General features: G+C 57.0%; 1 protein-coding gene across 1 annotated transcript; it reads right to left on the reverse strand.

Moving 5' to 3' along the window:
- Positions 1-335: 335 nt before the first annotated feature.
- Positions 336-14,057, reverse strand: TFR2 (transferrin receptor 2). The gene is made up of 19 exons (XM_081257213.1): positions 13,709-14,057; positions 13,131-13,191; positions 12,636-12,888; positions 12,349-12,535; positions 8,972-9,112; positions 8,781-8,892; positions 8,556-8,678; positions 8,044-8,160; positions 7,776-7,915; positions 7,245-7,408; positions 6,438-6,557; positions 5,936-6,018; positions 5,793-5,856; positions 5,637-5,704; positions 5,478-5,554; positions 5,299-5,383; positions 4,983-5,210; positions 4,494-4,634; positions 336-1,075 (listed from the first exon to the last, which is right to left on the reverse strand). The coding sequence occupies exons 1-19, from the start codon at positions 13,816-13,818 to the stop codon at positions 794-796; spliced, it is 2,556 nt and encodes an 851-aa protein (XP_081113339.1). The 5' UTR covers positions 13,819-14,057; the 3' UTR covers positions 336-793.
- Between the last annotated feature and the right edge of the window lie 198 nt (positions 14,058-14,255).

The following is a 14,255-nucleotide window of genomic DNA, read 5'->3' on the forward strand; positions in this document are numbered from 1 at the left end:
ACTGGACCACCAGGGAAATCTTGCTTTTTGAACAAGAGGCCCCACATTTTCATTTCGTACCAGGCCTTGCAAATTATGTAGCCGTCCCTGGTCCCAGGAGAAGGTACAGAGCCAGCCCCCCCCACCCCCCGCCGTGGTGGTCTTTGGAGAAGGGCCCTCCTTATTTCCTCAGGCAGTTTTCTTAGTTCCTTAGGTAACAGGAACAGCTCTTTTCCCCATGGAGACAGCATTCCCACTTGCATCCTCTCTGGCCCCTTCTGCCTAACCCTTCCCTAGCTCTCAAGGGAGGGATGACTGGGTGAGGGTGAGGAAGATGCATAAAAGTGCCTGTAAACAACAGATGCCACAGGTGGTTTATTGAGGTTCAAATCCCAGCCCCTCCCACTGCAGGACATGGGTTGGCCATAAAGTTATGGTCCCAGCGGATCTTTCCCACCAAGAAGGCTGGCCAGGTCCCAGGGCCTAGGAAACCTTCCAGAGTGGTCTCTAGCTGTAGGGGGGGACCCTGCTCCCGAAGAGGAAGGGGCTGTGATTGACAGAGCAGATGCTGCTCCCTGATTAGCTGACAGTATGACCATCCCATTATGGAAGGCACTGCTCACCTACTCCTACGTTGCAGGGCCTGGGGTGTGTGGGTGTCTGCGTTGGCGTCATTACTGGGGCCCTTGGAGGTACGGTAAGGGCTAAATATGAGTCAGTAATGGGAGGTGGTGCACAGGCATCTCGGTCACCCAGAAATCACTCGAAGGGAGAGCAGGCGCTCTCGGCCCCTGCCCCCACCAGCCCACGGGCCTCAGAAGTTGTTATCGATGTTCCAGACGTCCCCGCTCAGCGCGTTGGCTGCCCCCTGCAGCGTCCAGGTGAGCAGGGCCAGCTGGCGCCGGAAGCGGCTCTCCTGGAAGCCCAGGCCCCGCGCCACCTGGGCCTCCTCCCCAAGAGCCCCGGGGCCACTCGAGCGCAGCAGCCGCACGTGGTCCAGCAGGGCACCCAGCGTGTGGTCTCCGCGACCCAGGAAGATGTGGCGGAACGGTGAGTCAGCCGCCGACACGTACTGGGACAGGAAGTAGAACTCCACCTGCGCCGAGAAGGGGATCAGGTTGGAGCCCCAACAGCAGTTCCAGACCAACCTTGGGACCTCATGCGCGCTTAATAAATATTGTTGAGCAGCCTCTTTAAGTCCCACCTCCCTTCGGCTACCCAATCAGGAATGGTCGTTCTGTAACGTCATCAGTAGTCAGGTAGGATGCGTCCTCCCACTGTGTTTTGGGTTGGATCCCTTTCTTTCTACCCCTTGAGCTTCCAAGCCTGCATCTTTCTTCCTCACCCATTCACTTCCCTGCCCAAAGCCTCAAAGAACCGTCTATCGTCCTGCTGTTCCTCACCTCCCCATACCCCAGTCATTCCTGCCCACCTGCGTGAATGCCCACAACCCAGAGTCAAACGACAAGGGGACAGGCCAGCCCTAATGAAGTGCCTGACTCTGGGTCCTCACCCTCTTGACTCAGATGCTGTTGGTCTTTCCTGAGATGGCTGCGCTCCTAGCCCAGTTCTCCCACCTCTCTGCCAGCCTCTCGGTTCCTTCTGCTCCCACCTGTGGGCAGGCCCAGGGTTCGACCTCTACTTTCTCCTCATTACCTACAATCCAATGGTTTTCAACCCTGGCTGCACATTAGAATCACTTGAGGAAGATTTTTAAATTACCATTGCATGGGTGCCACCCCAGCAGAATCAGAATCTCTAGGGGTGGTCTCTCACACTCATGTCTTCTTAAGTCCTCCACCTTTCACTTAGAGAGCTCATCCACGCCCCTGGCTTCAACTGGGACCTCATGGGGACACTTGCCAAGTCTACTCCACAAATCATCGCCTGGAATCCTGTCCCCCAGTCTGCTGGACCTCCCCACTGGGGTAGGGGATACCCAGCCACAGCCTCACACACATGTGGACACCAACTCCTTCCAAAAACTTGACCTTCGCACCCACTTTCCCTCATGAGCACCATGGCGTACCCCAAGTGCCAGGCTCTCAACCTCAAAGGTGAATAAGAGTTGGGTGTGGGCTTCCCTGGTGGGGCAGTGGTAGAGAGTCCGCCTGCCGATGCAGGGGACACGGGTTCGTGCCCTGGTCCAGGAAGATCCCACATGCCGCGGAGCGGCTGGGCCCGTGAGCCATGGTCGCTGAGCCATGGCTGCTGAGCCTGAGCGTCCGGAGCCTGTGCTCCTCAACAGGAGAGGCCACAACAGTGAGAGGCCCGCGTACTGCAAAAAAAAAAAAAAAAAAAAAAAAAAAAAAAAGAGTTGGGTGGACACAGGGGCAGACTTTGGTTTCCAGTTTCTCTTTGGGGTCAGACTGCCTGGTCCTTAATTTCAGCTTCGCCACTTACTGTGTGATTTTGAATAAGTCACTTAGCCTCTCTGAGCCTCAGTTACTGTGTACAATAATAGCAAACTCACAGGATTTGGAGGAGTCCTACGGGAGAAAGTGAAGTAAAGCCTTAGCACGTGATAGGCCTCAATAAATGGCAGCTGCTATTATTATTCTTCTCCTCTTCCCTCAACACCCAGTCTGTCCATTTTTCCTTCCAAATGTCTCACATCAGTTCAATCCCCTCACCCACCCAGAGCTCAGCTATCACTAACTTTGTTCCCTTTTCAAGCTATTTACACTCTGGCCAAGTATTTCCTAAAATTCCACTTTGCCCACATCACCGGCCTGCTCAGAAACCTTCCAAATTTCCTTGATACACAGACCCCCAAAACCCAAACATCCTTTTATTTTTATTTTTTGCCTTGCCATGTGGCATGCGGGGATCTTAGTTCCCTGACCAGGGATCGAACCTGTGCCCCCTGCAGTGGAAGCGAGGAGTCTTAACCACTGGACCACCAGGGAAGCCCCAGAACCCAAAGTTCTTATACTAGCATTCAAGTCTCCCCATAGTTGATCCCTAACCCACTCCCCTCTGCTCCTCCACAGGGCTTCTGTTCTGGCTCTGCTGGTCTACACACTACTCCCAAGGAAAGCCAGGCCTACTGCACTGCCATGCCCTTATTCTTGGTGTCTCCATCCTGAAACATGCTCTTTTTGCGCCAACCCAAGTTCTGTCTGTTCCTCAAGACCCACATTATAGTCTAAAGCAGGGGTCAGCAAACATTTTTTGGAAAAAGCCAGATCGTAACTATTTTAGGCTTTGCAGGCCACACTGTTTCTGTTGCAACTACTCAACTTTGCTGCTGTAGCACACAAGCAGCCACACACAATAGGAAAATCAACGAGCATGGCTGTGTTAAAATAAAACTTCATTTACGAAAGCAGGTGGCAAGCCAAATTTGGCCTGCTGGCTAGTTTACCAGCCCCTGGGTTAGAACCACAAAGTTCCCTGGGTCTGGCCCAGCCCTGTTTGAGGTTCTGAAGCCCTGCATCTTTTACTCTCCAGCCCTGAGTCTGAATCGTGTCCCTTACACACAGATGCCCTTTATCCCTTGGGGGTCACATTGCAACTTCAGGGATAGGGTGAGGGGGGTGTCTTTTTTTGTCTCTAGAGTTTGGCACAGCGGGGGTTAAAGCAAGATCTGTGAGTGAGAATGAATCGCCCATTCCAGGAGAAAGGAGCCAGGGCCAAAGAGCAAGATGGGTGGGCTTATGAACAGAAAGACGGTATGAATGATGCCAAGGGAAGCAGGCAGGGACACAACAGGAAAAAGGAGGGGGGAGAAAGAACAAGACCTTGCAAGGGCCAGACATATGATCCCGAAACTGCACATGTGTACACTGCCAGGTCCCGGTTCACCCCACACTCACTGAGGATGGCCCTGCTTATCATTTTGCCCTATAGACTTTTCCCCTAGCCTACAGTCCCTACCCACCCATTTCCAGAGATCAAAGGGCTGCAGGGTTGAGTTCTTGGGGTAAGGAAATGGAAGGAAGAGGATGGGTTGGAACTGGAGCTGGGGTGCAGGTTGCAAAGTATTCAAAGCTAAGCAGGAGGGAATAATAATCTTGTATAACTTTCACATGTCACCTCCTCCAGGCAGCCTTTCTGGGTTTCATCCATCTCACCAGAAGTAAGAGAGCTCTCTACGCTCTGAATTGTTTACACCATTTGCACCTCCCAAGCCATAATCCTGTGCCTCTTAGACCATGGACCACCGTGGACATGCTTCTTCTCTCCAGAAGGGAGAGGAGGCGGTGGGGAACCGGAGGGGGCGCGGTTGTCCCAGTTCTGCCACTAGGTGGCCGGGAGACTGTGGCTAAGGGGCTGACCCTCCCTGTCTCATCACTTTTCGGGCCCGCCTCTGTGGTCGCTCCAGCTTGGCGGGTCTGTGAGCAAAGCACTGTGAGTCCAGGACTGGGAACGCCCCGAGGACAGGGACAAACGAAAGCGGAACGAGGGTAGGACAGCGCACTGGCGGAGAGCCGAGAGGAGGGGGGGCCCCACCCCGCCGGAAGAGGGCGGGGCGGGGCGGCCGGCGACGGCCGGGCTGGGCGGGGCCTCACCCTCATAATGCGCACGTTGTACATGCGCGTCAGCCTCTCGTCGCTCTCCTCCGAGCTGTAGATCTCCTTCCGCAGCTTCTCGGCCGCCCGGATGTAGTCCCCCCGCGCCGAGTACACCCACTGGAGGGTCAGCCCGCGGGCCTGAGGGCGAAGGCGCGGGCTGGGGCCGGCGGCAGGGGCCATGACCCTGGCCTAGGGTGGGGGTCCAGGTGCTGGGGGACGGAGCTGGGACCCCGGGCCTGGCAGGAGTGAGGAGGTATAGGGGGACAGAATGCTTGGGGCAGAATGGAGAGAGAAGACATGTGCGGTTGGGCGGGTACCAGCTGGGTCCTAGGGCCTTAGTGACTGGGGCAGGAGTAAAGGGGCCAGGTTGCCAGAGGGGCCCTAGACCAAGGGGAGAGGGGCCAGATCCCCTGGTCCGGGCAACACTTTAATGGAATATAGCACCCCCCACCGCCAGAAGCCGGGAGCAGGGTTGGCGTCTTGGACCTTGAGGTCCCCGGAGAACTCATTGAGGCTGCCGATGTGCCTGAGGACCACATCCCCATAGCGGCCGAAGTCGAGGGGCAGCAGGTGATCGTGGCTGAGCCGGATGAGGAGCTGCCCGGCGAGCTGGGCCACAGCCTGGGCCACAGCAGGCAGGCGGCCCCGCAGTACCCTGTGCAGGTTCTCATAGGTGTCGTCCTTCGTATGCAGGAACGGGTACACCGGGCCATCCTGCCGGGACAGGGCGGAGGCTGGCGCGCGGGCACAGTGCAAACAGGCCCAGGGGCTGCTGCTCTGGGGCAGGGCCCGGAAGTCTCACCTCCATGAAGGAGAACTCAACGGCAGGGACCCCCGCAAAGGCCGTGAAGGAATAGGCACTGCTGTCCATGGGCAGCGGCCGGATCCTGGGGATGGGCAGGTTGGAGCGCTGTGTGGGTTCAGTGTCCCCCCACATATCCCCCCCCCAGCTCTCTTCCCTCTCCTCCCTGCCCAACTTACACCTCAGCTTCCCAGCTGTGATTGTTGAACACCACCTGCTCGAAGAGGGTCTGCCCACTGCGGTTAGGAGAGTCCACCTGGGGGCAGGTTGGGGGGCACCAGTCAGGCTCTGGCGGCCACCAGCTTCCCTTCATCCCCCACTCCTGGCCAGGCTCTTGCCTGCTTTAGGATGTTCTCGATGAGGCTGATCAGAAGGGGGCTGGTCTTGGCGTGGAACTTGTCATCCCCTGCGGAGAGGGATGCCGGGCTCAAGGCTTGGCCCGGAGGGCAGGGTGCACCGGAGGGGGCCCAGGTGGTGGCACTGCCCCTGCTCACCCAGCACTGCGTTATCCAGGCTCACATAGACTACGGCTTTGAGGTGCAGCACGCTAAGGTAGCCCTGTGGGTGAGGGGTGTGGAGTATGAAATCCCCCTGCCTCTCCCCACTGCCTGACTACCTGCCCAGGACCCCAGGTTACCTCCAGCCACTCCATGGAGCCCACACTCCCAAAGTCACCACCATCCCAGCTGATGAAGAGAAGACTTCTGCGGGGCCGGAAGCCTGGGGGCGGGGGGGGGCGGTGAGGAGGGAGGATGGGCTTGGCTGGGGGCCAGGCAAAGACCCACCTTTTGTCTTCCTCTGTCCTGGTCCCCTGGGGTCTCTCCTTCCCTCCCATCAAGCCACCATCCCAGCCCATCTCACCTGGGTCTGCCCTGACTCAGCTGTATCAGTGATGGGGATTGCTTACATAGGGAATCTCCTGCTTAATCTTCACTCAGACATGGACTTTCATGTTTAAATGAGGAAATGGAGGTGAAGTGACTTGCCCAGGGCCACACAGCTAGGACATGGAGGAGCCAGGTTTGGAGCCCAGGTCTCAGTGGCCACCCTCCAGCCTGTGCTCGTAACTGCCTCTCTGCCCTGTCCTAGCTCAGACCACAACCCCAGCTGCCCGGCCCCGGCCCAGGCCCTGACCTTACCATTGCTCACCATGGAGGAAAAGGTCCGCACCAGCTCCAGCAGTATGGCGGTCCCCACGGCGGACTTGGCTGCTCCTGGGCCCCATGCATCCCTCTGGGCCCCAATGACAACATAGTGATCTGGGGGAGGGGATGTTGGGGCCCACCTCTTACATGGGCAGAACCCAGAGGCTTCTCCCTCGACCCTGGGAGGGTCCATTTCTCCAGGACCCTCACATCTCTGCAGCCTCAGCCCTGCAATCCCTGCTGCCCCTAAAGAGAGCGCCTCTCCTCCCCTTGGCCCTTCCTGGGTGTGCTGCTTCCTCTTCACATTGCCTGGGGTCATTCTGGGCTCCATTACCTCCCTGATTGGGGTGCTCCCTCTGTTCACCAAGTCCTGACAGGTTTCAAATCTCTCTCTAACCCTTCCCACTCCCACTCCCACCACCAGCATCCTCATGTGAGCCTCATCACAGGCCTCCCTGTGCCTCTTCTTCAGTGCTTCTAGGTACCACACTCTTTGGCTCAGGAACCCACTTTGATTCCCCACTGTTATCCACAACAAGTTATGCTTGAAAGGCTCATCTATCTAGTCTGACCTCCCTTTCATGCTGTAACATCACCCAACTTATGCTTGCTCACCTCTGGTGCTAGGGGACTCACTACTGTGCAGAACTGCCCATTCTGTGTCGGGACAGCTTCAACCATGAGGTCTCCTCACTGCCACCCCCCTCAGTTCCAGCCCATCCCCAACTTGCCAGCCTCCCTCCCTGCTAACCCCAGCTCCCCCGCTGCAGGGTGTGGGTGATGCTGGATAAGCAAGCACACCTGGCTCTGAGCGGCCCTCGATGCAGCCAAAGATGTTGCTGATGGGGGTGGAGGCCCTGTGGTTGTTGACCCCTAGGTGCAGGCCTGGCCCAGGGCCCAGGCGATACGGGGAGACTGGGAGGTGCCCCTGCCATTCCTGGGGGGCCACAGGGCCTTCAAGCTTCCTGGGGAGGGGTAGAGCAGAAAGGGTTAGAAGTGGCAGAGAGTCCCAGGCTATGGAAGAGTCCAAAGCCCCCGCTTCACTCTTTCTCTCCTTCCCACCCTCTGGCTCCAGCTCTCTGCATCTGTACTCTGCCTGAGGGGCCAGTGCAGCCAGGCCTGCCTTGGACAGTTGTGCAGGTTGTGTCCTGCTCAAGAGTGCCCAGCAGAGGTGGGTGTGATATCCAGCTGGAGCTCCACTCACCAAATGGCAAGAGGCCATGCCCACCCAGAAGAGCCACCTTGTTCTAGTTCACCCAAAGGCACCTTATGGGCTAGCTGCAGCCAACCTCTCCCTGCCTCCTCCCCTCCTGGTCCCCACATGGCCCCCACCTCAGTAGGAGGGAGGCAGTGTCCGCGCTGATGGGCTGGGCTGGGATGGTGGGGAGGCCCGAGGACTGGACCGGAGGGAACTGGGTTTGATTGAAGGAAGGGAAGCCAGGTGTGTAGGGGTCTCCCGTTCCCAGGTGCACCTGTGGGGAGAGGGTTGCCCACGCTGAAACTGTGAGCCGGACTCCCCAGAATAGGGCGCCAGCCTCATCCTAGGCAGGTCTGCAGCCCTGGGACCACAGGAAGGCACTACTGGCTCCCCGAGACTCACATGTCCATACACAGCCCGGTGGCTGGACAGGCTGAGCTTGTGTGGGCCCTGGGAGAAGTCTGCTGGGTCCGGGTATATGAGCACTCCTTGGGCCCCAAAGTCCTGGGCACTGGCCACCTGGGGAAGGGAGGTGGCTAAAGGACCCCTTCTCCCAGAGCAAACGGATTTATAAAGGCTGAAGGAGCAAGTAAAAGTGGAATGGCACGGCCTCTGATCTGCAGCTGTGGATCCACAGAGAGGCTGGGGGCACCCCCTGGACCTCGCCTTCTGCCCTCCCGCAGTGCCTCGGCAGCCCCCAAACCTCACTGTACCCCACATTCCCTCCCGTTTCTGTTCCCCACCCCAACCTCCTGATTTTGTTCCCTGCCAACGGTTTCTTACGACCCATTTGGTTCTTCCTTTTCTCTCTGTGACCGCCTCCTAGACGCTTCCTATTTGCTGCCATCCGATCCCCGGACTCCCCAGCCGGCACCCTCCCCGCTCCGCCCCAACCCGCATCCAGGGACCCTCACCTTCTGGGCAAAGTTGATCACCCCCAAGCGCACCAGCAGGAGGCGCCCCTTCGGCTCCACGCCCCGGGCCCGCAGGTCCTGCAGGTCCTCCGGCCGCCCGTAGTGGGCGTACACCAGCTCTCCCTGGGGAGGGGAGGATGGGGAGGACAGTGAGGCGCGCCCCTGCCCCACCGCCAGGGAAAGCGTACGCTGCCCCATCCTGGGGAGCGGGCAGAAGGCGCTCACCGTGGCGTTACCCGTGGCGCTGTAGGGGCAGTAAACGTCCGGGTCCTCCAGTGGCAGCTGCTCCCCATGCTTCCCGGCGGCATCCACCCAGTGCAGGGCATTGGGGTGAGCCCTGAGGAGCGGGGGTGGTGAGCGACCCACCCACAGGCCACCCACCCCTCTCGCCCCCCAACCCCACCCCCTGCGCTCACGGGTCTGGGAACTGCAGCCCCACGTAGTGTGTGTCCATCCACACGTGGTCCAGCTTCTGGCGCAAGAGCACTGCGCGGAGGTCCTGAACCAGGGCTGCCATCCCGGCTGAGCCGGCTACCCTTTCCCGAAGGCTGGTTTGCCTGCGCAGGGAGAGGGGGGATTGGGGCGCGGGAGGAGAGAGGGGCAGGGACTTCTGGGGACCTGGAGGAGAGGGCGGGACGGGGAAGGATGCCAGAGGTGTGGGGTGGCCCCAGCTCCGGGCAGTGAGGGGCTCTTAAGGCTCTCCTGCCATCACTACCAGGGTTGAGCTGGAGGGTCTCCAGGGCCTCCTTCTGCTTAAACCTCAGCTTCTGATAGCCAGGGGTCCTGTCCACCGCCCCTTAGGTTCTCCACAGGTCAGGCCAAAGTCATCAGTCTACCTACTGTTCCCTCCACACATACACACACTGGCCTGTGCTTTGCCCCAGGCATGAAAACACTTTTCTTCCAAAGGGCTAGCTAGGCAGAGGTGAGGGGCCCTGCATCTCTCTCATCCTCCAGCTGGGCCTAATGGAGACACCTTACACCAAGGTTGCCGGTGGAATCTGGGGTCACTTGTCTGGTTGGAGACCTCACCCTGTCTTCTTCCATAGTCACCATCTAACTAGCCAGCCTGCTGTCACTGGAACTCTCCCTGATCTTCCATCTCACCTGTGCCAGCATGGCCCCTGCATGGCCTCTCTCTCAACCAGCTCCACCTGTGCTCTTTCCATGGCAAATAAACTTCCCTTCTCAGCATCATCACCGAATACCCCTTCTACCTTTTGCCTTGGCAGAAACCTGGCTGTCCCTTGGGAGGCTAGGTCTCCTTTGGGACATGTGAAAAAGGCAGCTCAGGCTCTCATACCACCCAGGCCCAGAGAGAAGGTGTGATTCTGGCTCCACTGTTCACATTTCTGACCATGAAACTCTCTTCCGTCAAAGTCCGTGCCATCCAGCAGTCCCACCCTCTGTCCTTCCTCGCTGCTGTTATCTTTTAGCCAATTGGTCACTTATCCACTTTCAGTGAAGACTTTGGCACCTGGCCAGCCACTTCCCAGGCCACATCCTGGATCTTGTCCCCAGAACTCCATCTCTGGAATACTGATCCAATTTACTGAACACCTACTAAGTGCTAGGCATGGTGGTAGGTGCTGGAGACTGCAAGATAAATAGGACACAGTTTATCATATAAATCTTAAAAGTTCCAGAATCTCACTCCCTGACCAGAGCTTTTCACGTTGGAACTCACTCCCTTAGGCTCACTATACCTGTTCTTCAACCCCACGGAGCACTCCACACTGTCCAATTTCTCCATGTCTATCAGCTCCTCCCTGGTTTCCCTTCCTTCCCCAACCAACCTAGAGTCATACATCACGTCATTGCCCACTCCCTCTCACTGCTCCCGTCTTGCCTCCCTGCCCTTTGATGGCATCCACAGTGCCACCCCCCACCCCCTAGATCTGTCAAACCATCCACTTGCTCAGGCTGTACCCAGACTACTAAGTGTTGCTCAACGGAAAAAACAACAACAACAAAGAACACCATGCATGTAGGGACTTCCCTGGTGGTGCAGTGATTGGGAATCCACCTGCCAATGCAGGGGACACGGGTTCAAGCCCTGGTCCAGGAGGATTCCACATGCCGCAGAGCAACTGAGCCCATGCGTCACAGCTACTGAGCCCACACGCCACAACTACTGAAGCCCATGTGCCTAGAGCCTGTGCTCCACAACAAGAGAAGCCACTGCAATGAGAAGCCCGCGCACCACAATGAAGAGTAGCCCCTGCTCGCTGCAACTAGAGAAAGCCCACACGCAGCAATGAAGACCCAACGCAGCCAAAAATTAATTAATTAATTAATTTAAAAACCAAACCAAAACAAAAAAACATGCATGTTGTTGATGCCACAGATTCAAGCAAAATGGATCCAGCAGTGTATCAACAAATAATAATACACTTCGATCAAGTTTATGTTGATCTCATGAAGACAAGGAAATCTATTAATACAAATGACTACATAAACGTTAAAGAAGAAAAATCATGTGATCATATCAATACATTCTGGAAAAATATTTGAAAAAAAATTGATTCTTGTTCCTCCTTTCCTGATCATTAAAAAGAAAGAGAAGGGCTTCCCTGGTGGCGCAGTGGTTGAGAGTCTGCCTGCCGATGCAGGGGACACGGGTTCGTGCCCCGGTCTGGGAAGATCCCACATGCCGCGGAGCAACTGGGCCCGTGAGCCAAAATTACTGAGCCTGCGCGTCTGGAGCCTGTGTTCCGCAACAAGAGAGGCCGCGATAGTGAGAGGCACGTGCACCGCGATGAAGAGTGGCCCCCGCTCTCCACAACTAGAGAAAGCCCTCGCACAGAAACGAAGACCCAACACAGCCAAAAATAAATAAATAAATAAAGCAAACTGTCAACAAGTAAAAATAAACACTATTATAAAAAAAAAAAAAAAGAAAGAAAGAGAAAAAGTCTCAGTAAGTTAGGAATAGAAGGAAACTTCCTTAATTTGCTTTTAAAAACCTAACTGGGGGAATTCCCTGGCGGTCACTGCTGAGGGCCTGGGTTCAAAAAAAAAAAAAATGCGACAATGACAAAGTATTAGAAAAACATTCCTATGAAAGTTAGGAACTAGGCAAGGATATTTACTATCTCATTACCTAAATTCACGTCCTCTCCAATGCAATAAGAAATGAAAAAGACATAAAAGATATATGCATTGGAAAAGAAGCTGTGCGTCTCACTAAATATAGGTTATATAATTTTCTACTTAGGAAACCCAGGAAAATCCACTGAAGAAATGATTCCTGACCTCTTCTCTGGACCTACCCGGGCAGCTCCATCCCAGTAGGAAAAGGTGACCTCAGCAGGACAAAAGAAACGCTAGCCTGCTCACGCTGGGCTGGCAGACCCCACAGATTGGGGGATGGTCTTTGCCCACACATGCATTTGCTTCTTTTTCTGATTCCCTAAGTCCCCCCTTCTCAGAGCCCCCCAGAGCTCCCCACTGCCACAGGTCACAACCCCAGCTCCAAAAAAAAAAAAAAAAAAAAATACAAACCCCAGCTCCTCAATGTGGCATTCAAGCCTTTTCTGGGTCCGTCCCACTTCATATGTGGACGCTGGAGCCCTCTGTGCTCAACCAGGCAGCTCCCCCAGCTTCCAAACGTGTCATCTGCTGCCCTCCCTCCCCTCAGCCCCAAATGGCTTCTATCCTTCCCAGGACCACTGAACAGGGAGGCCAGGGCGGCAGGTAGAAGGACTCAGGGTCCCGGGTGAAGAGGAAGGGAGGCTGAGTCTGAGCAGATGATGGTTTTTGAGGGCCTGGAATGGGACCGGCAGATCCTCACCTGATGGTATCTTCCAGACGCCCCTCCCCCAGGTGTCGCAGAAACATGGCCTGGAGGTCGCTCCAGTACAATGTGCCCTGGTGGGAGTCCGGGCCCAGCTCATGGTTCATGTCCTCGCTGACCACCATCACGTCATCCCCACATGCCTGGCAGGACCCCCGGAAGACCACGTAGCCCAGGAGAAAGGCTGGCGGGTGGCAAGATGGAGATTCTCCTTGTGCCCCTCTCTGGACCCCAGATATCCCCCCCAGCCCACACCCTCCACTGGGGGTGGGGATGCCTCTCACCCCCAGTGAAGATCAGTAGGGCTGTCAGGACCAGGTAGAGGGTGGCTCTTCGTCCTGCTGCTGCCCAGAGTCTGGGGTTTTGCCGAGCTGGTCGAGAGCCCAGGGGCTCGGGGCCCCTCAGCTCCATGGGGAAGAAGTGGGCCGGTGGCTCGGTCCCCTCCTCCCTGTCTTCCTCTTCCTCCTCCAGGGGCCCCTGCTGGGGGCCCTCCACACGCTTGTAGATGGTCTGAGAGGGTCCTGGGGACAACCTTTGCTGTAGGGGCGTGGTGGACATGAAATAGGGGAAAGAGGCCTGGAGGATGGGGAGGAATCTGGCAATAACAGGGTCAGTGACTTCGGGGTGCTATGAGCACAAGGCAGGGGAGAGGGTCCCAAGAAGCAGGCTGGAGGGGAGAGTAGGAGGTAGGGAAGGGGAGGGGCCAGCCTTGGGGTTTGGGAGGGGACTGAGGACCTGGAGAGAAAGCCTAAGGGTCTCCCAACCCCACTCTATCTTACCGCTCTCTGGAGTAGACCCCAAAGCCGCTCCATGCTCGTGCCCCCTCCTGAGCCCTGCAGTCTGTCCCCCACCCCCAGTGATAAACCGTTTGTGGGAGCCCCAAGAGGCCCCTTATCAGCCCTGGCAGGCGGCCTGAGCCCAGGCCCTTCTCTGCCTCCCCCGTCCCAGGGTGGGGGCACAGTCCGGGCTTCAGTTCAGCCTTCCAGACACAGCCCCCAGCCCAGGCTAGAGGATGAGGGGCTGTGCCCTCCCCTGCCAATCCCTCCGCAGTCCCACTCCTGCCCTCTTCTTGCAAAACAATCAATTTTTTGGCCTTGGGGCAGACTTTGGCCTCTAGTTCCCGTCAAGGCTGGGGGAGGAGGGCTGATGGCTGGGGAAGGCGGAGATATGGATGCCCCCTCCACCCTCCTGCTTCCTCCCCTCCCAATGTCCTTGGGGACCCCTTCCTAAGCTCCCAACCATGAACACCTCTGCCCCTTCCTCATCTGGCTTGCAGGCTCCCCAATACCCAAGCCCTGTAACACATTAGCTGCCCTCCCAGTGGGATCCCTAGCTGAAGGGGCCACAGTGGTATGACCTGGGGTTTGGTCTGGCCATGTGGGTGTCTGTCCCATTGGAATCAGGCTGCAAGGGGGGTCCAGGCTCCTGCTGGCTGCTGGGGAGGGAGGTGTATGGGTGGGAGCACATGGTCAGGCAGGACCGGTGAGTGCTCCAGGATGGGGATCCTGCCTGGAGTCAGGGATCTGTGGGTCAAGGCCCACCAGGCATCAGTGGAAAGAATCCTGGCCAAGGCATGGGCAGAGCTAGGTAATGTTGGACAAGTCATGCTCCTCCCTAGGCACCTGTGCCTCTTTGGTTACCAAAGGACTTGGACCACATGGGTTTCTATCTCTTTGGGGTCTGGGGACCTCAGAACACAGGCACAAACTACTAAGTTTTACCTACAGTTTCAGGCCGGGGGCAAGGAGCTCTGAAATGGAAGGGCTCAAGGGCCCGGTGTCGGGGTCTTCCTGGGAGACCTCAGTTCCTACCCAAGTTGGGAGAGAAGTTCTGAGCTGCTGGGGCGTACCGGTGCCACATTCGCTGCCCCACTCTTGTCACCGCCTAGCGCCCCGGAAAAGACA

Source organism: Mesoplodon bidens (genome assembly GCF_964165515.1).
Source record: "Mesoplodon bidens genome assembly, chromosome: 15".
Lineage (NCBI taxonomy): Eukaryota > Metazoa > Chordata > Mammalia > Artiodactyla > Ziphiidae > Mesoplodon > Mesoplodon bidens.

What these genes read in the sequence shown, in the direction of transcription:
- TFR2 (XM_081257213.1), bottom strand. Translation starts at nt 13,818, where the DNA reads ATGTGCTCCCACCCATACACCTCCCTCCCCAGCAGCCAGCAGGAGCCT. An exon ending in ACTGCCTCCCTCCTACTGAG is followed by an intron (nt 7,409 to 7,775) that starts GTGGGGGCCATG and finishes ACCCCTCCCCAG; the next exon opens with GAAGCTTGAAGGCCCTGTGG. An exon ending in CGAGGGCCGCTCAGAGCCAG is followed by an intron (nt 6,558 to 7,244) that starts GTGTGCTTGCTT and finishes CCCCTCCCCCAG; the next exon opens with ATCACTATGTTGTCATTGGG.